We start from the raw sequence: 21,711 nt of genomic DNA on the forward strand, positions 1-21,711 counted from the left end.
TTGACAGTAATTTGATGTTTGTTTGTTTTTCTGTTGTGAAAAAAAAATCAGTGTCAGGCTATATCCTCAATTATAGTAAAACAAATGCAATTGTATTACGCATTTACAGGAAAATAAGCCTATTGGATTTAGCGTGCTACAGCTAGTGGTGACAGACAAGGATTCTTCTCACAATGGCCCTCCTTTCCTTTTCACCATCCTGAGTGGAAATGAAGAGAACACTTTTCAGATTAACCAGCAGGGAGTACTGACAACAACTACCGCTCTGAATCGCAAAGTGAGGGATCACTATTTACTTCATGTTAAGGTAGGATGCACTGGCTCTAAGTCTTTTGTGTTATTAGTATAAGTATTTAGTTAACTTGTCCCACTTATGCCCAGTTCACCACTTTTTCCTCCCTACACCTTGTCTTTCTGTTACAAGATCCTGACATGCCAAGTAGTTATCTGAGGCATGTCCCTTGTAGTAACATCTTCAGAGACAAAGTCTGTTGGTTTAAATGGAAATCCACGCAGCTGTATTAGTGAGCTTAATTAAACTCACTATGAGGGTAAGGTGTAAGTGAAATGTTAACTGTGTGAGTGGTCTTGAGAAGTCCTTTGCTTTTCATGTGGGATGCTGGAAAAGCCAGCAGAGACAGGTCCCTCGAGCCACCTACTGTTGGCTGTAGGCTTCCTTTAGCCACTGTCGCTTTGACCCTTGAAGCTGTGAGCTGGACTACACTGACACAATGGAAACAGGGATATTTAAAGTTGCACATCATGGCAGTACTGAAATGTTTTTCTATAGTGCCACATTCTTTTACCATTGAAACAATTAGCAATTGAAAACATCTTTTTAAAGTACGGAAAACCAGATCAGTGGCATTGAAATTTGCAGCACTTGGAGATCTCAGAATCTTGCAGTGGAAAACACAGGATAAAACTTAAAAATTACCTTGAATGCTATCATATATGCCTACATATGCCATTGTTCTAAAAAAAAAAACAAAACCACTAACAACCCACACACAAAAAAAAAAAAAAAACCACACCACCAAAACAAACCAAAATGGCAGACCATATCAAAAAAATCCAGGTTAAATGAACATAGCTAAGTTCTCTAAAATACTTTTTTGTAACCTGATGTAAAAAAGTTCAAACCCAATTTTTTAATCTTATCCAATACTTTTTAATTCAGTTATATATTAAGCAGCTGGGAACTGGGAACTTGAAGTCAGTAGGCTAAAAATAGCTGGCTTTAGTTCTTAAACTTCATTTCCAGATTTGTGTTTTAAGAAAAAGTCTTGCCTTTACTTTTACATGAGGAATTTATTTCAGTCTCTAGTTGTTCTCATATGTAATATTGCAGACAATTTCTGGGTAAACATACACTTGCAGAGCTTTAGAGCAGTACTGTCTGCATGAGTGTGTATTGAATTCTGTCCAAGTTAGGATAATAATCATGGCGTATTTACACAAAGTCTAACTTTTTTCTTTGGAGAAGGAAAAAAAACGTCCCACAGGTACTGTCATTTGCTGGTGTAGTCACTGAAGCATGTTATCAGGAGCCATCACTATGAGAACCAGATAAAGCTTCCATTTAAATGTAGTTCAGTTTAGTGTTTAAGGATTGAGATGAGGAAGGAGGCAGGGAGGTATATAATTTCTCAGTCATTTTTTTCTCAGTAGTGGTCTGCTAATTAGAAGTGGGACAATGACTCTGTTGGCCATCAGTGTAATACAAGGTTCCAATGTTTTATTTTATATTTTCTCTAAGCAGTAACTAATTTCTATTTATTTTGCTTCTAAAACATATTCCTATGAATGCGTCCACAGGAGATTGTCTGTTCTGTGTAGACTGGTCCACTGTCTTTGTCAAATTTCATGATTTGGCTGCACCTTTGGCCCTTCCTGTCATGCCTACCTTAAGTATGGGGTGCCTACTTGACACCTTCCTCTGGGTGGAATCATGCAATTATTTCATTTCCAACCCACTTGCCAGGCTGTAGGATGCTTGTAAACAGCCTCCAAGTATGTCAGCTATCTTCTCTTCAGCACAGCACTTTAAAAGTGCCTGTTTTTTCTACGGAATGAATAAGGGCTCTTTTAATGGCATCCAGGAGCTAAACAAGTGTCTTAAATCAAATGTACTCATTTAGAACAAAGGCTTCTAATAGACTGGCAACCATTAAAGCAGACTATACTAATGTGCATTTTTGGAATGCTGTACTACCCAATTTCAGTATTTTGGACCTGCGTAATCCCTTGATTTACATGTTCTCTGCTTGGATTCTGGAAATATGTCTTTTCATTGCCATTTATCATCTTATACTATGATAACTTTAAAAAATAGACATAGTGCTATAATTTGCTATTATTCTCTCCTTAGTGAGTCACTGTACATGAGCATGAAGGCATCTAAGACTAAAACTAGCATTTCCATATCACAAGACTTCAGTTCCAATGATACACACAAAAATAGATACTTGACTTTTGTGGAAAAACATTCTTCCCTGTTCATTTAAAAAAATTATTTTTCAAAGATAGTAGCAAGGCACGTTCTCAAATTTACACCGTCTTTAATTTCTGCACTTTCATCTTGCAACTCACAGCTTAATGGCTCTGTATGATCTCTTGATACTTGTTTTTATGTTTTAACTGACCTTCACTGGTGTGCTTTTCAGTATTGACAACTTTCACCTTGGTTGCTTTCTGAAATGATTGTTGAGGCAGAGGTTTTCATATGTCACAAGCATACTTTAATTGGAAAAAAAATAAAAAACACAAATCACAAACAACCCCTCCCATACACACCACGCACACTCACTACCACCAAAAAACTTCACTTCACATGAGCCTTTCCTCTACCTTACTTTTGTGGCTTTAATAGAAATAAGGATGATTTTTTTCCCCAACAGCCACCTACATGTGCATGCCACTCACATTTGCCTTCCCTCTTTCCAAAGGAAACAGATTATCCATTAACAAATGTCTCACAGTATTAGTGTGTGAAATCTTAAGCTATGAGTCATACAGTCCTTTGTGCCACACTCTGACGTCTTTAGTTTAAAACCACAGCAGATTTTAAAATATCTCCACTATGGAAAAATCATTTCTCCTGGGGCTCTTCTTTCCTACTTGCTATCCATTTATTATAATTTGCTTGCCTGTTTGTTTTGAGCCCTGTCTTGTTTCCCTTGGGCATTTGTCTTGTAGCTGAACTGCCTGTGCCTTGTCTTGTTTCCAGGCAGAAATCTAGGCAAAACAGAACTTTGCCAACTTGAACACTTCTCTCCTTCTAGTTTGGGTAACTAGAGGGCAAGTTTCTGGCCATGCCTGTCTCCTGGAGTTAACAGATGTAGACTTAGTTATACCTTTCAAAAATGCTACGATTTTGTGCACATCCACAGATAGTCTTGTGCCTGCCTGGAGTTTTTCCTCTTTTGCTTAAATTTGTATGAAAAATCAAAAGCAGCTTCTCTGCATAGATCTTTGGAGTGTACCAACTACCTGTAGTCATTGCAAAATTACTGTAAAATTATTTGAACAATGCAGTATGTGATTTATCTTTGGAGCCTTTTGTATCCCCTCTGTCCTTTCTTATCTCTCCAATTCTTTTTTGCACAGAAAAAGCTCTGGGAAAAAAAAGTAGATGGGAAGCAAGAGCTGAAAAATAAAAAAAGAGAAAGAAAGAACTGAAGGGAATGCTCTTTTCTCAGTTTTCTACTGTTTTTTTGGTCTGCTCTTCATACAACAACAGTGTATGCTTTTATCAAAAAAGGTGGAGGACAGGGGATGCAATGTTCAAAGAGGCTACAAAACTGAATTAAGTTGATTCTGTTAAAGATAATTACTTTGATTGTCTGAAGCAAATAGCACTACATGTAGGGTTTTTTCCTCTCCATGATCACAAATCATGGAAGACAACATAACTAATTTTAACTTTCTCCATGTATTGTTTCCTTTGAAGTACTGTTTGACATACTGCATTTAGATTGTCTTCCAAGGCCACCTGCTAATAACTGTGGTGAATCACGTTGTACGTTTCTAGTGCATGAGTCATTTCAAGTTTCTAATTTGTTACCATGCTTAAAAAAAAAGCCTCAAGCACCATCTGCTGTCTGAAATCAGCTATTGTGCACTTCATCTGTATTTGCTAGCAGTGTTAGTAGCTTCCTGGAATTTCCAGGTGTTAAGAGCACTGTAACCTTTTAATCTTCAAAGAAGCGAAAACATGTCTGTGTGTGCCTGCTTATATCAACTTTTTAAATTTTCAATACTAACTTTTATGTCATGACCTATGTTATGCAATTTTCATAAAGCATATTCCTGTAGTAACTTTTTTTGGTAGAAAAATATAACTCTACTGTATACAGTACAAATTTGTACAGCAGAATTTGAGGTGAAGCAAAAATATAACTCTATCCTCATCTTCCTTTAGGCGACAGATAATGGAAAACCACCGTTGTCATCTTTGACTTACATTGACATAAGAGTTATTGAGGAAAGCATTTATTCTCCAGCAATTCTGCCTCTAGAAATCTTTATCACAGCCTTTGGGGAAGAATATTCAGGTGGTGTCATTGGAAAAATTCATGCAACCGATCAAGATGTTTATGATACTTTGACATACAGTCTGGACCCCAAAATGGAATCCTTGTTCTCCGTTTCCAGTACTGGTGGCAAACTAATAGCACATAAAAGGTTAGATGTAGGACAGTACCTCCTAAATGTCACTGTTACAGATGGAAAATTTACAACTGCAGCTGATATTACTGTACACATCAGACAAATCACACAAGATTTACTAAATCACAGTATTGCAATACGCTTTGCAAATCTTGCTCCTGAAGAATTCATTGGTGATTACTGGCGCAATTTCCAAAGAGCTTTAAGAAACATCTTGGGCGTGAGGAGAAATGACATCCAGATTGTTAGTTTGCAGCCTTCGGATCCTCCTTCAAACCTGGATGTCCTCCTGAATATTGAAAAGTCTGGTAGCTTTCAGCACCCAATGAGAATCTTGCTCCACAAGATAAACTCTTCTGTGCCTGACCTAGAAGAGATTTTAGGTGTCCGAATAATCGATGTTTTCCATAAGCTTTGCGCTGGCCTAGATTGTCCTTTGAAATTTTGTGAAGAAAAAGTAACAGTGGATGAGAACATCATGTCAACCCACAGCACAGCCAGGTTGAGTTTTGTCACTCCTCGTCATCACAGAACAGCAGTTTGTCTTTGTAAAGGTAAGAAAAGCAGTAATGGAAATGGTAACCTTGAAAAGATTGTTCTGGTTTTGAACAGCCGTAATCCACAGGGGAAAATTTGTATTACAAGACAAGATTAAGAATGTCCTGTAACCCTTACTGCAACATTTGCCTAATTTTATTCAGAGTAAGGAGTAATTCTTTCTTTTCTCATTACCTCATTTTAAGAGTTTACATAATGTAAGCTCATGGTAGGGGATTATTTTATACTTACACCATCATTTTCCATTTTTTGAAAGGAGTTCCTTTTTTTGTTGCCTGTTCTAAATTGCCAGACGTTTTCAGTTTTGTATGCATGAAAGTAAGTGCATGAAGGTAAGTACCTGAAGAACTTCCTGGTTTCTGCTCAGAGGAGTAGCCCACACATCTTCCAAATTTGGCTGGAAATGACAGGGTGAACTGGGAAATGAATACTGATTAAGATACATATAAGTATACAGATTTACAACAAAAGATTGATTTGTCTTTATCTCTGAGGAAAACAACATTGCTTTTTAAAATCATGACAATGTTGCCGGATGAACTTGCACATCTTAAGTAAATATTTAAAGCCTATTCCTTTTCTGTCTCAAATACAGACACACTCTTGTCGTGCTCTCCCCAACCCACGCTGTTCATGTGTTTTGTGGTGTATGACAGTAATGGTAAACCTTAAACCACCACACCACCAGTTTCCAAATTCTACCAGTTGAATTGTTTGAGTAATCAAAGTAACTATGAACATCAGCCACTATAAATGCCATTTGTCTAGTCTGTGTTTGTGCCGGTCATGTCCCGTAACTGGTATTTAACTTCCTCGTCTGGGAGTTAGGAATATCATTTGGGTTGCTTTCAGCTACTGAATTATCTCTTGTCAGAGAATATCATTACCACCAACAGAAGCAAAATAACGTATTTCGTTTTACAGAAGGGAAATGCCCCCAGGTGAATAATGTGTGTGAAGGAAACCCATGCCCTGAAGGTACCGAATGCTTAGGAGATCCAAAGGAAGGAAAATACACCTGTGTTTGCCAAGACAGCAAAACTGGACAGTGTCCTGGTAAGAAATTAGTTCTAAAAAAATCTCTGAAAAAAGTCTTACTACTTTCCAAATATAAATTCAATTCCAACCTTGTGTTAACACATTTTATGCTTTTCTACATTCCTAAGCATCAGCTGGCTCTGCTGTGACTTTCACTGGGAGCAGCTACGTGAAGTACCGTCTCACGGAAAATGAGAACAAAGAGGAAATGAAGCTGACAATGAGACTTAGAACTTACTCTGCTCATGCAGTTGTTATGTATGCTCGAGGAACAGACTACAGTATCTTAGAGGTACATTAATATCTCCTAGTGCATATCTTCTCCTCTTCTTACCTGTGCCACATTACAAGATTGAATTATAACATCTCTGTACATTGTAACTGAGAATTGCCTTCAAGGCAGAGTGACAAATTTGTATAGATTTTTTTTAATATGTAAAATGAATTCGTTTTCTTTAATGTTTTAAAAATAAAATAAATGAATTATCTATTTTAATTAACAACTTTAAATTTATTTGCTTATAATACTCATGAAGACTGTACCGAAGAAGTCACTTAAATCATAAGATGAAAGGTTTTGAAGTACTGTAATCTTTTGAGGATGATCTGTGACTTCTTTATGAGAGGAAAAAATGTACAAAGTATCCATTTTAATTAAAAGAACCTTGTAGCATGAATCACAATTAGTGTTACTGTTTGGAATATGGTGTTATTAAGCTGCCTTTTATGAACACCACCATCATCTTATCTTTCCAGCAACCATAAACTTTTATAGGTGTCAATATTTTGTACTCTCTAAGTGTGCAGATCATTTGTTGATATTGTGGCTTTCCTCTGTAGATTCACCATGGAAGGCTGCAATATAAATTTGATTGTGGCAGTGGACCTGGGATTGTCTCCGTTCAGAGCATTCAGATTAACGATGGCCAGTGGCATTCAGTATCTCTGGAAGTGGATGGAAATTATGCACGACTTGTTCTGGATAGGGTGCATACTGCATCTGGTACTGCTCCTGGCACACTTAGGACACTAAACCTAGATAACCATGTGTTTTTTGGTGGTCATATTCGGCAGCAAGGTACAAGACATGGCAGAAGTCTTCAGGTTAGCAATGGTTTCAGAGGCTGTATGGATTCTATTGTACTTAATGGACAAGAGCTGCCCCTAAACAGTAAGCCACGAAATTATGCACACATGGAAGAATCTGTAGATGTGACTCCTGGATGTTTACTGACTACCACAGAAGGTTGTTCAAGCAGCCCGTGTCAGAATGGAGGCATCTGCAACGCCCTGACAAATGGAGGTAAGATGTGCTATATTCTTCTGCCCTTAGTTTTCAGAACTGCTTTTCTACTTCCCTGCTGTGAAGGACAAAACAACCTTGTGAATAATTCTTGATTTCCCAGGGAGTTGTAGAAGGCCAGTTGTTGAGCAGGTAGGAAGGCTGTGTCTGCCTGTCTTCTAGAATCAATTCCATGGGGGGTATGAAGTAGGCAAAGTCCATCAGACAAAGTGGGTGTTTAATCTTCAGTGTCAACACCAGAGGCACCCTCTTAACTGCCGGTTTTAAAATCTTCCTTTAAAAATTCTGAAATCATTGTGACAAGCTTGTGTTTTGTGATAGAAATGGAAGTTACCCTCCAATCATATCCAAGAAAAACCTTACTGTTAGACTTCCCTTCATCTTTCATTGAAAATATTTCTATTTCTTCCCATCCTTACTTGCTTCAAACAGGTAGGTGGGCAGAGATATATGTTAGCTTAAAACCAGTAAAGCCATGTGTGTCTTTCAAAAAGACTATATTTGATTTCAGGTTACTACTGCAAGTGTGGTCCTTTGTTTATGGGAACTTACTGCGATGTGAGTGTCAACCCATGTGCTTCCAACCCCTGCCTTTACGGTGGTACTTGCATCCCGGTCAGTGATGATTTTATCTGCCAATGCCGAGGACGGTACACAGGCCAAAGGTATGTTTGTATGGTTTACTGTACCAATTAACCCATTAAAGAATAGGATATAAAGATAACATTTTTTCTGTTTTATATGTTTCCTATTTAAAGCTCAGACCTTGAAACCCACGGGGGTTAGTTGACATAAACGCTAGCCCCTGTGTTACAGCCCTCAACAGCACACTATATACTTGCAGTAAGGTAATGGTTCATTTATGCTTCCCCCTCCTGCTTTTTTTTTGCTTTTGCAGGTGCCAGCTGGGTCCATATTGCAAGGACAATCCTTGTAAAAATAGTGGCAAGTGTATTGACAGTTTGGATGGACCTGTTTGTGAGTGTGAAGCAGGCTTTCGTGGAGAAAGGTAAGTAGTGTTCCACATATATGGAGTTTTTAATGGTATCACTTAACAGTTCAAACTGGTCGAAATCTGAAATGTTGATAAAATAGCAAATTGCCTATGTATTAATACTGTGTATCAATACTGTGTATTAAACATATATAGAATCATTGAGAACAAGGAAACTGCAACAGAGACTGTTGATGTAGACTAACCATCATTTCTCTGCTCTGCTTCTGGTAGGTGCCTGACTGATGTGGATGAATGTGTAGAAAACCCATGTCTTAATGGTGCCCTTTGTGAGAATACTTATGGTTCCTATCACTGCAACTGTAGCCATGGATTTGGAGGAAAACACTGCACAGACATTGTTCTTAACAAATATGTGTCAACATCTTGGAACATTAGCTTAGCTGAAGTGATTGGGATTATTGTTTTCATCGCAGGAATATTCTTGTTAGTTGTGATTTTTGTTGTTTGCCGCAAAGTGATTAGTAGAAAGAAGAAGCACCAGCCAGAACCTGAAGACAAGCAACTGGGAACTACAACAGCTTTCTTGCAAAGACCTTATTTTGATGCAAAATTGAATAAGAACATCTATTCTGACATCCCACCACAGGTTCCTGTTCGTCCCATTTCATATACTCCAAGCATTCCAAGCGACTCCAGAAACAATCTTGACAGGAATTCTTTTGAGGGGTCTGCTATCCCCGAGCACCCAGAGTTTAGTACTTTTAACCCAGATTCTGTACATGGTCACCGGAAAGCTGTGGCTGTTTGCAGCGTAGCACCAAATTTGCCACCTCCACCTCCCTCCAACTCTCCTTCAGACAGCGATTCAATACAGAAACCCAGCTGGGATTTTGACTATGACAGTAAGAAATGTTCTTATTTTATTACTTTTCTGTAAAAGGTGTGTGCTGCTACAATTTTAATATGAGTGCAAAGTCTCTTTCTGTGTCCATTGAGGCTGAAAAAACATTGTCACTTTACTGGATTTTCAGTCTGATCGGGCTTCATGCTCTATTAAGTTTTGTAAAAATGTGTAGATCTACACCATAAATTTTATTGACTCTTTAATTAGAATCTATTAGTCATCTCGCTTAAAACTTTTTCTTTCAGCTAAAGTAGTAGATCTTGACCCCTGCCTTTCAAAAAAGCCTCTGGATGAAAAGAACTCCCATCCTTATAGTGCTAGAGAAAGCATGTCTGAGGTCCAGTCACTCAGCTCCTTCCAGTCTGAATCATGTGATGACAACGGTACGTAAAATACAATTGTTCTGTGCTGCCGCTTACATTCATTCATTCTGTCTGTGCATCTATATCTCTTGGTATCAATAGGACTTACAGATATCAAATATATATTAAATAAGAGGTTATTTAATATATATCTGTATTTACTTATGTTAATACCTAGATCTGTTATTTTTTAAAAGTTTTTGCCTATCTTACACGTCATGTTAATTACTTAACCTTGAAACTATATGTAATCATTCTGCTGTTAGAATATTAACAGTGAAAATGCAGCACAAGGTGTTCAGAGCCTTGTGTTTAAAAGGTGTTAAAAGCGTGTTCAAATTTGAGAAACTCTTCTAGGTAATCATTAGTTATCATGTTATACAAGAGTACAGTGAATTTTTAAAATGGCCTCTGCACAAATATAACTTTTGCTTTGACCTTCAGCTTTCAGTAAAGCTTTCTGGTGTTACAGTTTCATTTGTTTCCTTCTCTTTTTCTTGCTGCGACCTCAGCTCCCATATGGATCAGATCAGTTCTGAGTGAGAGCAGAGTTTAAGGGACTGCTTGTAAGTTTGATTACTTTAGTAATGAAGGAAGCTGCACAAAAAAGGAATTTTGTTATAGTAGAAGAATATATTTGGCTTTCACCATGATTAAAAAGAATTAATAGAAAAATTTCATACATTGAAAAACGCCAATATAAAAATAAGAAAATATTTTGCTCACAACACCAATCCATTAAAATGTAATCAACGTACATATTTTGGGGTTTTATTATTAATTGGAAGTATTTTACTTTTCCATTGTGATCACAGATGCTTTTACAGTTGGTATGAATGCATCTATGTATTCAGAAACATTGCAGACTGGACAAAGCCGCAGTCGTCTCATAACCTAATTTACCAAGTTAAGATGTTTTGACTCTATTCCAATTTCTACTTTTGTCTCTGAGTGGTAAAAAAAAAATGAAATTCCTTTAGCTTAGGAATAAAGAACATTCTGCTTCTCAGTGGAGTGATTTGTTCTTAACGGCATGAAAAGAAATATCTGTGTTAATGACTGGTGAAAGTAAAATGGTATGCTTACAGTACTCATCATTTTATCAGTAGACCTGGTATCAAATTTCAGCTTTTTTCCTGTGCTTTTACGTGTTGTGCAGTACATGTTGTTCTCCTCTCCATCTCATGTATTTTATCAGTTCTTATTTGTATTTCTCGTCATGTATTGATTACTCATTAATACATCATTTTAAGAGAAATAGCTGTAGCATTGTAGATATTCTTTGTTCATTTTTGGTAGATTCTGAATGTATTAGTTTGAAATGTAATCCCTGAGCCATGCAAACAAATTGCATGCGCTTACCTCATCCTACCCTATAAGAGTAAATACTTCTTCCTTCCAAAAGTATCTTGGGAAAGGGAAAGGATAAAAAAATACTTTCATTTTGGTTGGTTTTAAATAAGAATGTCACAACCTGAATTTGGTATTCCTATCGTGATACCACGGGTTGCACACAACTTAATCAGGTCAGCAGCCAAAGTTTTCAGTAGATATTTTTCGTGTTCTAGCATTTTAGTTCATTTTAGTGAAAATTTGTTCCCTGGTCTTCCACAGCTAGGGGAAAGTGGGGCAGGAATGTAGTTTGCAACCTAAAAGGGGAAGCCTAATGCAATAGTCATTAATTCACCCAACACAAGCCTTTCGAAAAGCCTAGTTTATTGCTATGTAGATTAAGTGTTATGCATATAGTATGTTTTAAACAACATTCTAGAAATTCTAACACAACTAGAGCAACTTTGTGCTTGTGCAGAATTTGCTTCAGGAGTAGTTACAAGTACTTTTTCATGTTTATCAAGAATAAAAATCAGGTTGAGAGATGTATTTTACATATGATACGCAACTGCTTTCTAGATAGAGAGTAAATGTATAGGTACACCAATAATTTTGCTTTATAAAATAGTAATGAACTGCAATTTACAGTGTTTTTTTGTATACCTATGTGCTGTTTAAAGTGATACTAACTATAGGTTTGTTTTAATTTGCTCCTTTTATACCTTTTACAAGCTTCCATAGTGACTGTAATACACCTTGTCAATGCTGTTGTTGACTCGGTGGAAAAAGAAGGTATATACATGTTTTAATATTTATTTACTGCTTTGGCAGACTAATGCACGTTTGTCTTCTAGTAATGTAGTCCTAGCAGATGGGGGTTAGAAAGTATTATTTACTTGGTCTTTCTGATAAGAATATATTTATATATATTTATATTGTATATCTGTTCATATTTTCACATGTATGCTGTAGCTACTCTATGGACAGGTTTCAAAGTGTGATTTCTTGCGGGTGGGGGGGAGGAAGTATCAGCAAGAAAAGATCTTGGTGCTTACTCTCTCCTGAAAATATTCACACTAAAGTTCCTAGCAGAATTGAGACAGCATCACAGACACAAAACAGCAGCCCCCACTTCCTTTTCTTCTCATACCCACATTTGTTGGCACCTTGTCCAGCTAAGCAGGACAGGAGCAGTCTGATGTCTGTACTCCCCCCATCTTCAGCTCAATCTGCCTCTTTAACAGAAAAGGTATATGTCAGTTTAAGTAGGTGGTTACTACCCAACATTACATCCATATCTAAAAAGTATGTTTGAGTGTATATACACACTGCGTATTATGTATTTGGAAGTTTAAAAGAGATGAAGTAGACATTTCTTTCCTGCTAAAAGTTCAGAACTGACAACTCTGCAAAACACAAACTCTTTACAAAATAATAGGTACCAGTGAGTCTGTACAAATGCTAGCTATTATTTTTAATTGGCTTAAAAATCCTTAAAGTTCCAGTAATATGCAAGTAATTCACTCCATGACCTTGAGTCTGCAGAGGTTACTTCTGAAATAATATCCACAGTTCATTTTTCTTATTTCTTAATACAGACTAGGAAACCTTACTTTTTTTTAAGTCTTACTTAAAGCCATTTTAAGAACATAAAATTAATTATAGTAGCTAAAGATTCTATTTGGTTTGTTATTGGAAGTACATCCTGTCTAATGTATGCAGACATGCAAAAAAAGTAGACAAACACAAAGACTTCTAATTATGTGAGAACATTTCATTAGTATGTACCTATAGACCATAGTCCTCAGTGCTAAAAATTGTAATGTGCAATACTTATGAAAGGGAGAATTGTAAGACTAGAAGAGGCAAAATCTGTCAGGGAAAATATTTAACAACTTATTCAGATTTTCTCTTAGATTTTAATTGGTAGAAAGTAAAAATGATGCATGTAGTTCTCAAGTCAAAGTTGAAAGTATTGCTTGGTGGTTTAGTATCACTGTAAGATAAATACAAATACTTTATGCATTGCAGAATATTAATAGGGAGATTAAAGATGTCCTGCTCAGCTACTTCTTAACACTTGGATGTTTCTGCTCTTAATCAGCATTCTTTTTTTCAAAGCATCTTGGGTAGACGCAAGCTCTACTTTCGAGCACGCTCAGGAGAGCGCCAGTTCAAGCAGCAGATATCCTTGCCTAAGTCTTTGGCAAGGTCACGCTCTGGACAGATTGTCTTTTTCCTTTTTTTCTTGTCTGGGCTAGGCAAGCTTAAAAAAAAAAAAAGTCACCTCACCACCCCCAAGAGTCAACCGCTGCCCCTCTAGTCTTTCAAGAACAGATAAAAGTATCACTTCCTAGGAGAAGAATCTGGTATCAGGATAGGCATTGCCTATCCTTACAGACCTGAATAGGGAATATAGATTCCTGAAGATAGAAAGTCAGATAACACAGGACAGTTCTCTGCTGAGCATGAGCTGTTAGGATTGTTGTACAAAGGGAGGCAGTGCACTGTGTAGGGAAGATATACTAGATACCAGAGGGAGACTTCCCATCTTTGCATGAGATGCTCGAAAGTCTCATTCCTAATAGATGAAGCCCAGTATGGAAAACCAAGTAGATACAAGGAAAGAAAAATAATCAGACCGAGTCTTGTTACCGTTTTTAGCAGAAGTCTTAATCTAGTGACAGATTTCTACAGACTCTGCAGAGTTTGCCACTACACAGCCATGTCCCAGGTGGGCTACATTAGCTCAGTAGCTATTCTGCAGTTCAAGTCTAACAAAGAAGGAGCCCAGAAATGAAAAAAAATAAATGCTAATTTTAGTACTGCTAAGTAAACTGGCATATTTTGCCTACTAATAATGGACAAAAGCAGCATGAACATCATTATCTTCACATCGGTTCTACTATATGATTCCTAACTACAGATGTTTTTTCCTTTTTCTTCTCATTCTGCCACCTAAAGAATCTTTTGCTGTTCCTGACCTCAGCAATTCAAGAGGTGACTTCTGCATGCAGTTCATTGATGTTCACCAAAATATTTGTTGGTTTTAACACAGACTTACTATCAGTTGCTTGCTGTGCATTTGTCTGCAGTGATTACTCTTTAATAGATTTGCACTTTATTGCAACTCTGTATGATTTTCATTTTTGGTGTTTAGATGAGAAAAACAATTATTTTTTAATTAAATCAGGATAACATCTAGTTTCCAGCAGACCAATACAAACTTATTCAGGGGGAGCTTGCAAGAGAGGATCAGGTTCATTCATTTATGCATGATTAGGCTTGATTGTCCTGGTTTGTTCTTGTATTTGAATGTGGAATGTCTTTACTAATAGTCAAAGATTTTTCTCAGAGGTGTGGCAAGTTACTGTAGAGCTAACAGCATTCTGTTAACTTGACAAATCAGTTAAGGAGTAAAGTCACTTTAAATGGTCTGGATACTTTACCAATTAGAAATTACTTCTTTTATGTAAGAAAAACATGGTTTATATACGCTAAATACATTCTTAAGAAAAACAGGCAGCTGTAATCACCCTTGCTGTAATTACTATACAACAATTGATTAAGAATTTAGCTGCACCAGGGAGGCTGTTGGTTCTTTGCTATCCAGTAAATGATTCTATGCCATTATTTATTGTGACCGCACATTCCATAGGTGACCTACAGCTCTTCCCATGTTAGGTGAGATGTCTGAAAAAGTGTAAAATTCAAGTGTGAATGACGCAATATCTTAATGCATGGCATCATGTTAGGTTGTGTTGTGTTGAATGTCTTTTGTGGAACCTGGGCAAACTGCTCTCTAATTAACTAGTGTCCTAATCACAGTGATTGCATTGTCTTTATATATGTGTTAGCCTCTCAGTTCAGCTTCACTTGAAGACAAGATACTAATACTTCTTCTTTCAAAAAAAATAACTTTTCAGGTTATCACTGGGATACATCAGATTGGATGCCAAGTGTTCAGTTGCCAGGGATCCAAGAGTATCCAAATTATGAAGTGGTTGAGGAGTCAGCTCCCCTTTACACGGATCCAAACGCCATCGATACAGACTATTACCCTGGTGGTTATGACCTCGAAAGTGATTTTCCACCTCCACCTGATGACTTTCCTGCACCTGATGAGCTTCCACCATTACCACCAGAATACAGCGACCAGTTTGAGTCAATACAGCCACCCAGAGACATGCCAGCCGTAGGTAGCTTGGGCTCTTCTACAAGAAGCAGGCAGAGATTTAACCTTAATCAATACCTTCCCCATCACTATCCTGCAGACATGTCAGAACCTCAGACCACCACCAGTGGTGTCAACGGCAGTTACAGAGAACCTTACACTCCTTACACATTAGGGTACAATAGAGACTTTGAAGCGCCCACTGTAGACAACATGTCCATGTCTGTGTATGCTTCCACAGCTTCATGCTCTGATGTGTCAGCATGCTGTGAAATGGAGTCTGAAGTCATGATGAGTGACTATGAGAGTGGAGACGATGGTCATTCTGAAGATGTGAAAATTCCTCCACTTGATTCCCAGCACCATACAGAAGTCTGACACGCTCAACAAAAGTGCCTGGACTCTAACAAACTTTGTCAATTCTAGAACAACTTTCTAGAGCTTTTTTATTTTTTTTTTTTTTTTCCCCCAGCCACAGGGAATGCTTTTGTTTCAGTGAGCTAAACTGGCATGGCAGTGTTGGATCATGCAGTTCATTTCTTGCTATCAGCCTGTTTCCACTTCCCTGACCTACTGTAATCAGACAGTTCTGATATTTCCATTGGCTGTGCCATTTCTGAACATCCTTTTTGTACTTACATTGTCTATGTTAAAAAAAAAAAATCACATACCACTTCTCCATGTTAGCATGATACATATATTTATATAGTTCTAATGCAATTAATTTTCTCCTACTTTTTGTAAATTTTATGTACAGTTTTGATTTTAATAGTTTTAACTAGATTTTGTAGATATTTTGTGAATTTGTTTTCCACTGAAACTAGTGGTGTTAGTGTGCCATTAAAAACCAGCACCCTGACTTATTATAATCAGGGCATCACTGTATGTATTCCTCAAAAAACTAAGGTTTAAAATCTCATTATAAAAAATTCAACATATTCACACAATTCCAATTGTACAGGAGTCAGGTCTGATATTTTTCTGGGTCAGCTACATGGAAATGTCTTAAATGGGTTGCTGTATTTTAGAAGTGTAAACATTTTTTCCCTTCTTGGAAAGTGTGTTGGAGACCCTCTACATATCAGTTCAGAACCAAAACCACCATGACACAGTTTTTATAGTGTCTGTATATTTGTGATCCTATGGTCTTGTAAAGGTTTTTACTGAAAATTACCATTAGCCAGTCTTTCTTACTGACAATAAATTATTAATAAAATACTTTAGCTTTGCTCTGTGTATCTCTATTATATAATATACAATTGACAAAAGCATTCAGTGCAGCATTTTTAAGTCTGTAAATGTTTTGTACTGTGTTAAGTTACTTGCTCCAAACAACTCATTTTCCTCTCTTCCGCAATCAAACTGCAGCTATGTTAGAGATGCTCACTAGATGGCAGTGTCTGTCTACTTAATGGTGTTTTTAAAAGTAATTGGGCCAGTATGAATAAAGATTGATGGGTATTAAACTTCGGTAGCTTTCTCAGTAGTTTCCATTTTTCTTTAAACATATATCAGCAATGTAAGTTACAGAGTATTTTTTCTGAAGTCCCAAAAATATATACAGAAAAAACCCCAAACTCTTAAAAGCAGTTTATTTTTAATGACCTGAACAGTTCCTTTCATGACTAGTTGTCCCTTGATTATGCACTTGCATGCTGAAATTTCTGTGCCAGTTTCTGAGTTTGTGATAAATACATTGAGGTTTATATGAAATTACATTGCAATTGCGGTTTCTTGCATCAAGTTCACACTAGAAATTTACCTTGAAGAAGTCAAGATAGGAAAAAAATGTGCCTGTATGTTATCCAGCTGCTTTTCTGGCTAGAAAAGAACAAAGCCTCTAACAAAATTCTCTAGCATAAATTGCCCTGATGTAAGCTAAAGGAATAAGATAAAATGTCTATCGTGCATGAGGCAGAAGATAAAGTTCAGAAGAGTTTTCCTAGCCCGTTAGTGAATTTTTAATGTAGCCTGAAATCATTTGAGCTCCACCTCCATTTTTTTTTTTCCTACTGTCTCATAAAATTCCATAGCCTGGAAAGGTCCAACAGTATCAGATTGTCTCAGGTATGAGAGATAAGCCTAGACCTTCCACCATCTGGGGGAACAGGGTACTAGATTTGTATTTGAACTGTTATTTATGCACAGAATAGAACAAATCACAGCCTGGCAGCTGTATAATGGAAATGGATGGATTGCAGGACAGAGCCAAGAGCCAGGCACAGACATTCCTCAGTGTTAACTTGCCCATATGCAGGTAAGAATCTCATGATAAATGTAAAACATCTAAAATCAATGGATTTTAAACCATATTCTGGCTTCATAATGAAGAGCTGCTTCTAATTTCTTATTTAATAGCTGTAAAAGAATCTTAAGAAACTGTGAGTAAAGCATGTCATGCACTCTATAGTAGTGACAATCACTGTTTAATGCCCAACTTGAGCTATGACAGCTAAGCTTAGCGGCGGTTGTGCTCAACATTTCTTAATATTTGTTTCTCAGTAGGAACTGACCTCAGAAGTCGGCACAGACTTGCATCATTTCACAGTTGATAAGGACTCCCAGTAAAGATGAAAGCCTGCCCTACAAACACATTTTGTTAAGTTCCTCATTTACAGCAAAAAAGTCTGAAAGCAGGTTTTTAAAATTGAGAATTGTGAAGGACAGAAATATCAACAATTCAGTACACTTCTGTTCATAGTACTATGAACTGAAGGCTAATGTAGAATATCATGCTGAGAAGGAACAATGTCTCATTACTCTGCAAAGAAACTCCCAGTCAGCTTAAGAAAACTTTATGTTGAAGGTATCAGAATATCCTTTGGGTCTTTTTTTCCTTCCTCTTCACAAGTACTGTGCTGCAAGGTAACATGCAACACCCAGGTCATACTCCACAGCAGAAGACAAGAGGGCGCCATAGCTGTCACTTATGGAAATAAATGGGAGTTGCAACTCGACAACAGCTTTGAAGTTGGTGAGTAAAACAAGACAATGTTAAAAAAATGCTGACTTTGTAGATGTACCAGGAGCTGTTGTCACTTAATTCAAGTCCAATAAGTGCAAGTAAGCCTGTTTTCCCAGAGCTACAACAATACACAAGACCAAGCTGGTGACATTTTTAACTCAGTTAAAACACTGATACAGAGCACCGCTGTTTGACTTAAAAGTAGTCTGACACATTCCAAAGCATTGGCTAGATGATTTATTTTATGAGCCAAACATTTTAAAACAGGTAATTTCAGTGAAGTCATACATTTAAGTCCTCACAGTTACTGTTAATATGTTTTACCTAATTCCTTATACAGATTTTTAAGTGGCTACAGATAAATACAAACTTCATCTCTCAGCTTTTGAGTAGCTGGCATATCCATATTAAGAGGTCTTAAACCAATACCCTGAATCACAGAACAGTTGAGTTTGGAAGGCATCTCTTTACTGTCTCCAAGGATGGAGACTGAAACCTCTCTGGGCAACCTATTCCAGTGTTCATCCTCCCTCACAGTAAGAGTTTTGCATTCAGATCTAGTTTCCGATGTTTCAGTTTGTGCCCATTGCTTCTTGTCCTGCCCTGGGGCACCACTGAGAAGAGCCTGGCTGTCTTCTTTACATCTTCACATTGGGTATTTATAAACATTAATAAATTCCTCACTGAGCATTCTCTTTTCCAGGCTGAACAGTCCCATCTCTCTCAGCCTCTCCTCATATGAAAGAGGCCCCAGTCCCTCAATCATCGTGCTGGCCCTTTGCTAGACTCACTCCAGGTAGCTCCCTATCTTCCATGTACAGAAGAATGTGCAAGTTATTTTTTTCTATTTTAAAATACCTGTGAGCTAGTATAATTTAAAATTTTATTTGAGTCAAACTCATTGGTGTTCTAAGTTTGCCTTGGAGCACAAACAATGGCACAAACTGCCATTCTACCTGATTAATAGTGTCCAAGATAGAAACAACAGACAATCCTGTAAAGTTTCTTTCAGTCAATACTGAACACATACCTAGTCTGAGAACTCCAGGATAGAGGCATACACTTACAAGAAGGAACACACTCGAGGAGTACCAGGTTTTGGACCCTTCTCTAATGCTATTTACTTAGGTTGTATTTTGGTGTAATGTACACCTTAGATTTATTTGTCCTCCATTCTCTGCTCTGCCCTTTGCCTCAGTCCAGCAAGTACTGGCCCAAAAAAACAGTCTAAGGGGAGTTCCTGCACTGCCCAAGGAATACAAATCCAAATCCACTCAAGCAAAGACGGTATTAAATCAGTCTCTAACTGCAAAAGATAAACCCTACCCTTTTATTGGGGAAGTGGGTATTGTGTAAAGAAGAGCCACACCACCTCTACCTGGAGTCTTTAAAGCTCTTGAACACACAGTTGCAGAGATTAGTCCATGCTCTGTCAGGGGTCAGGATTGACACCTCTCTGCAGACAGAGACCAGTGCCTTACAGATGCAGTTCACCAAAGTGCCCAGGATGACTCTGGACTTTGTCCAGACCCCAGCTCTCTCTCTGCACACAAGACAGCAGCCTAGTGCCACACCAAGGAACTGGAGACAAGGAGGCTCTGCACCTCACAGCAAAGCTCTGTGCACACTCCACGCACCAAAGTCAGACATGAAGCGGGCACCTCAGTTTCTTTCCATAGCTCTTATCAGCTTTTATTATAGCATTAAATGGCTTTCAAGTCCACACAAGCCTTCATAAAAAAAATATTAAAAAGATGAAGTCCCCATTAAACCAAGCATACTGACGTAGACATAATTTGTGGTAGCATTACTCATTCTTCCACAGCTGGGGTGAGGGGAAAGAGTAAGAAGGAAAAAAAAAAAAAAAATCAGAGAAGTACAACGCAATATCCAGCACAGCTGCAAAACAGGAAAATGAGCTCGTTGCTTTGATCTTACAGATGAAATTTTAAGAGAAAGCTTATTAGAATGATTTTTCCCTCATGTAAAGTAAATAAATTTCTGAACTTGCTGATAATCAAGAGCTTATTGATTAATAATGGCCAACATCTGTTGCTAAATCTGATCCATGGAAGCATTGCAATCAGAAAATAAATCTAATAAACTTCACACACAAAAAAGTTTGGCGTTTGCAGCAGTCACACAGGAGTCAAGGCTATCGAAAAGAACATGTAATTATAACTATGATAAAAAGAGCAAACAGTTTCATTTAAAGAGTTATCAAAGCTGAGCCATATGCCTTTCTAAACCTTGTGCTGCAGGTGATAATTTCTCAGTTTCTTATTTTTTTTATATGTTTGGAGTAGAAATCTTCAGCTTGAGGAGAAGCACAGAGAAGCCCAATTAATGATAGTATGACTCATTTCCACAATCCCCAGAGTACTAATTGGAAAACACGCTCAGCAGGATGAATTGCTTTCAGAGCCTGCATTTAGCTTTGAAGAAATACATAGGGAAAGATAGTGCTGCTGCATCAAAAAGTTTCCATTTTCTAATTTCACATATTTTCTGGAGGACTTGAAGCACTTACAGTAATTTATAGCAGAAGAGTTCAAATGCCTCCTGTTTAAACAATTAATACCTTGTGATGGCCATATAGAACCTCTGCTTTGAGTTTCACTGGGGGTGGGAAAACACCTCAACTCACAGAAAAGGCTAAAAATATAATTAAACTACTAATCTGAGTTTGATTGTATGTATTGAGCTTTTTTGTTTTAAAGCCAAACACTGTTTTGTCCCACCAAAATTCCACAGAACTCTCCTCCAAAAAACTCAGTGTAGCTGTTCAGAAACACCTAGAAAGCAGGATAACAAAGCTTACTTCACCTGAGTTAAAGACTTAAAGCATTTAAACCCACATCTTTCACATACCACCTACCTTGAGAGCTCCTGTTGAGGAAGCCAGAAAGCCATCTAACTTGGGCAACAGGAAAAGATGATAAAGACAAAAAATGCACCTTGTGTCCCAAGAAAATGAGTAACAAAACAATCATGATCAAAACAACAACAAAAAAACCCAACCACCACATACACAACCCACAACAACAACTTATCAGCCACGCATGCACAGAAGCAAAGCATGGGGAATTTTGAAAATCAGAGGAAGACAGCTACTACAAGTAGAGAGCAGCTGAGGCAGAGAGAAGTTTTGCTTTAAGTCCAAGAAAGTATATTCTAACAACAGTTTCCAAGTCTTTTAGTAGGCCATGTCTTAAGCATTTTAGACACTTAAATTTGTAGCCCAGAGGCTTCTGCTGATTTAGCATGGGCTAATCCTTGTTCAGTGTGCAAGGTTTTCTGAGAGCTAGATGTGGAGCTGTGTTCCTCAAGTTGAAGTCCCATCTTACTTTGGTGGTAGCAAACCTTTCTGGGCTGCCCTTAATAGCCTCCCTAAGAAACAACATAATGCCCTCTTGACAGAGTTACCAGAGTCATACGCATTGCAC

The 21,711-nt window shown here is 37.5% G+C and overlaps 1 protein-coding gene across 9 annotated transcripts in view; it reads left to right on the forward strand.

The window, feature by feature from the left end:
- Nucleotides 1-16,766, forward strand: part of FAT1 (FAT atypical cadherin 1) — a 112,188-nt gene extending 95,422 nt beyond the window's left edge. For 6 of the 9 annotated variants that reach the window (XM_065836532.2, XM_065836534.2, XM_071807583.1 and 3 more), the window contains exons 18-29: nucleotides 110-307; nucleotides 4,424-5,225; nucleotides 6,154-6,285; nucleotides 6,396-6,559; nucleotides 7,108-7,570; nucleotides 8,082-8,235; nucleotides 8,469-8,579; nucleotides 8,799-9,430; nucleotides 9,678-9,815; nucleotides 11,859-11,918; nucleotides 14,091-14,126; nucleotides 15,053-16,766. In XM_065836532.2, coding sequence (XP_065692604.2) covers nucleotides 110-307; nucleotides 4,424-5,225; nucleotides 6,154-6,285; nucleotides 6,396-6,559; nucleotides 7,108-7,570; nucleotides 8,082-8,235; nucleotides 8,469-8,579; nucleotides 8,799-9,430; nucleotides 9,678-9,815; nucleotides 11,859-11,918; nucleotides 14,091-14,126; nucleotides 15,053-15,678 — 3,516 coding nt within the window. In that variant the 3' untranslated portion in view covers nucleotides 15,679-16,766. Of the gene's footprint in view, nucleotides 1-109; nucleotides 308-4,423; nucleotides 5,226-6,153; nucleotides 6,286-6,395; nucleotides 6,560-7,107; nucleotides 7,571-8,081; nucleotides 8,236-8,468; nucleotides 8,580-8,798; nucleotides 9,431-9,677; nucleotides 9,816-10,306; nucleotides 10,361-11,858; nucleotides 11,919-14,090; nucleotides 14,127-15,052 lie in introns of those variants that run through there. The other 3 variants (XM_071807581.1, XM_071807585.1, XM_071807582.1) reach the window with 3 other exon arrangements.
- The last annotated feature ends 4,945 nt before the right edge of the window (nucleotides 16,767-21,711 follow it).

The sequence above is a fragment of the Patagioenas fasciata genome, chromosome 4 (genome assembly GCF_037038585.1).
Source record: "Patagioenas fasciata isolate bPatFas1 chromosome 4, bPatFas1.hap1, whole genome shotgun sequence".
Taxonomy (NCBI): Eukaryota; Metazoa; Chordata; class Aves; order Columbiformes; family Columbidae; genus Patagioenas; species Patagioenas fasciata.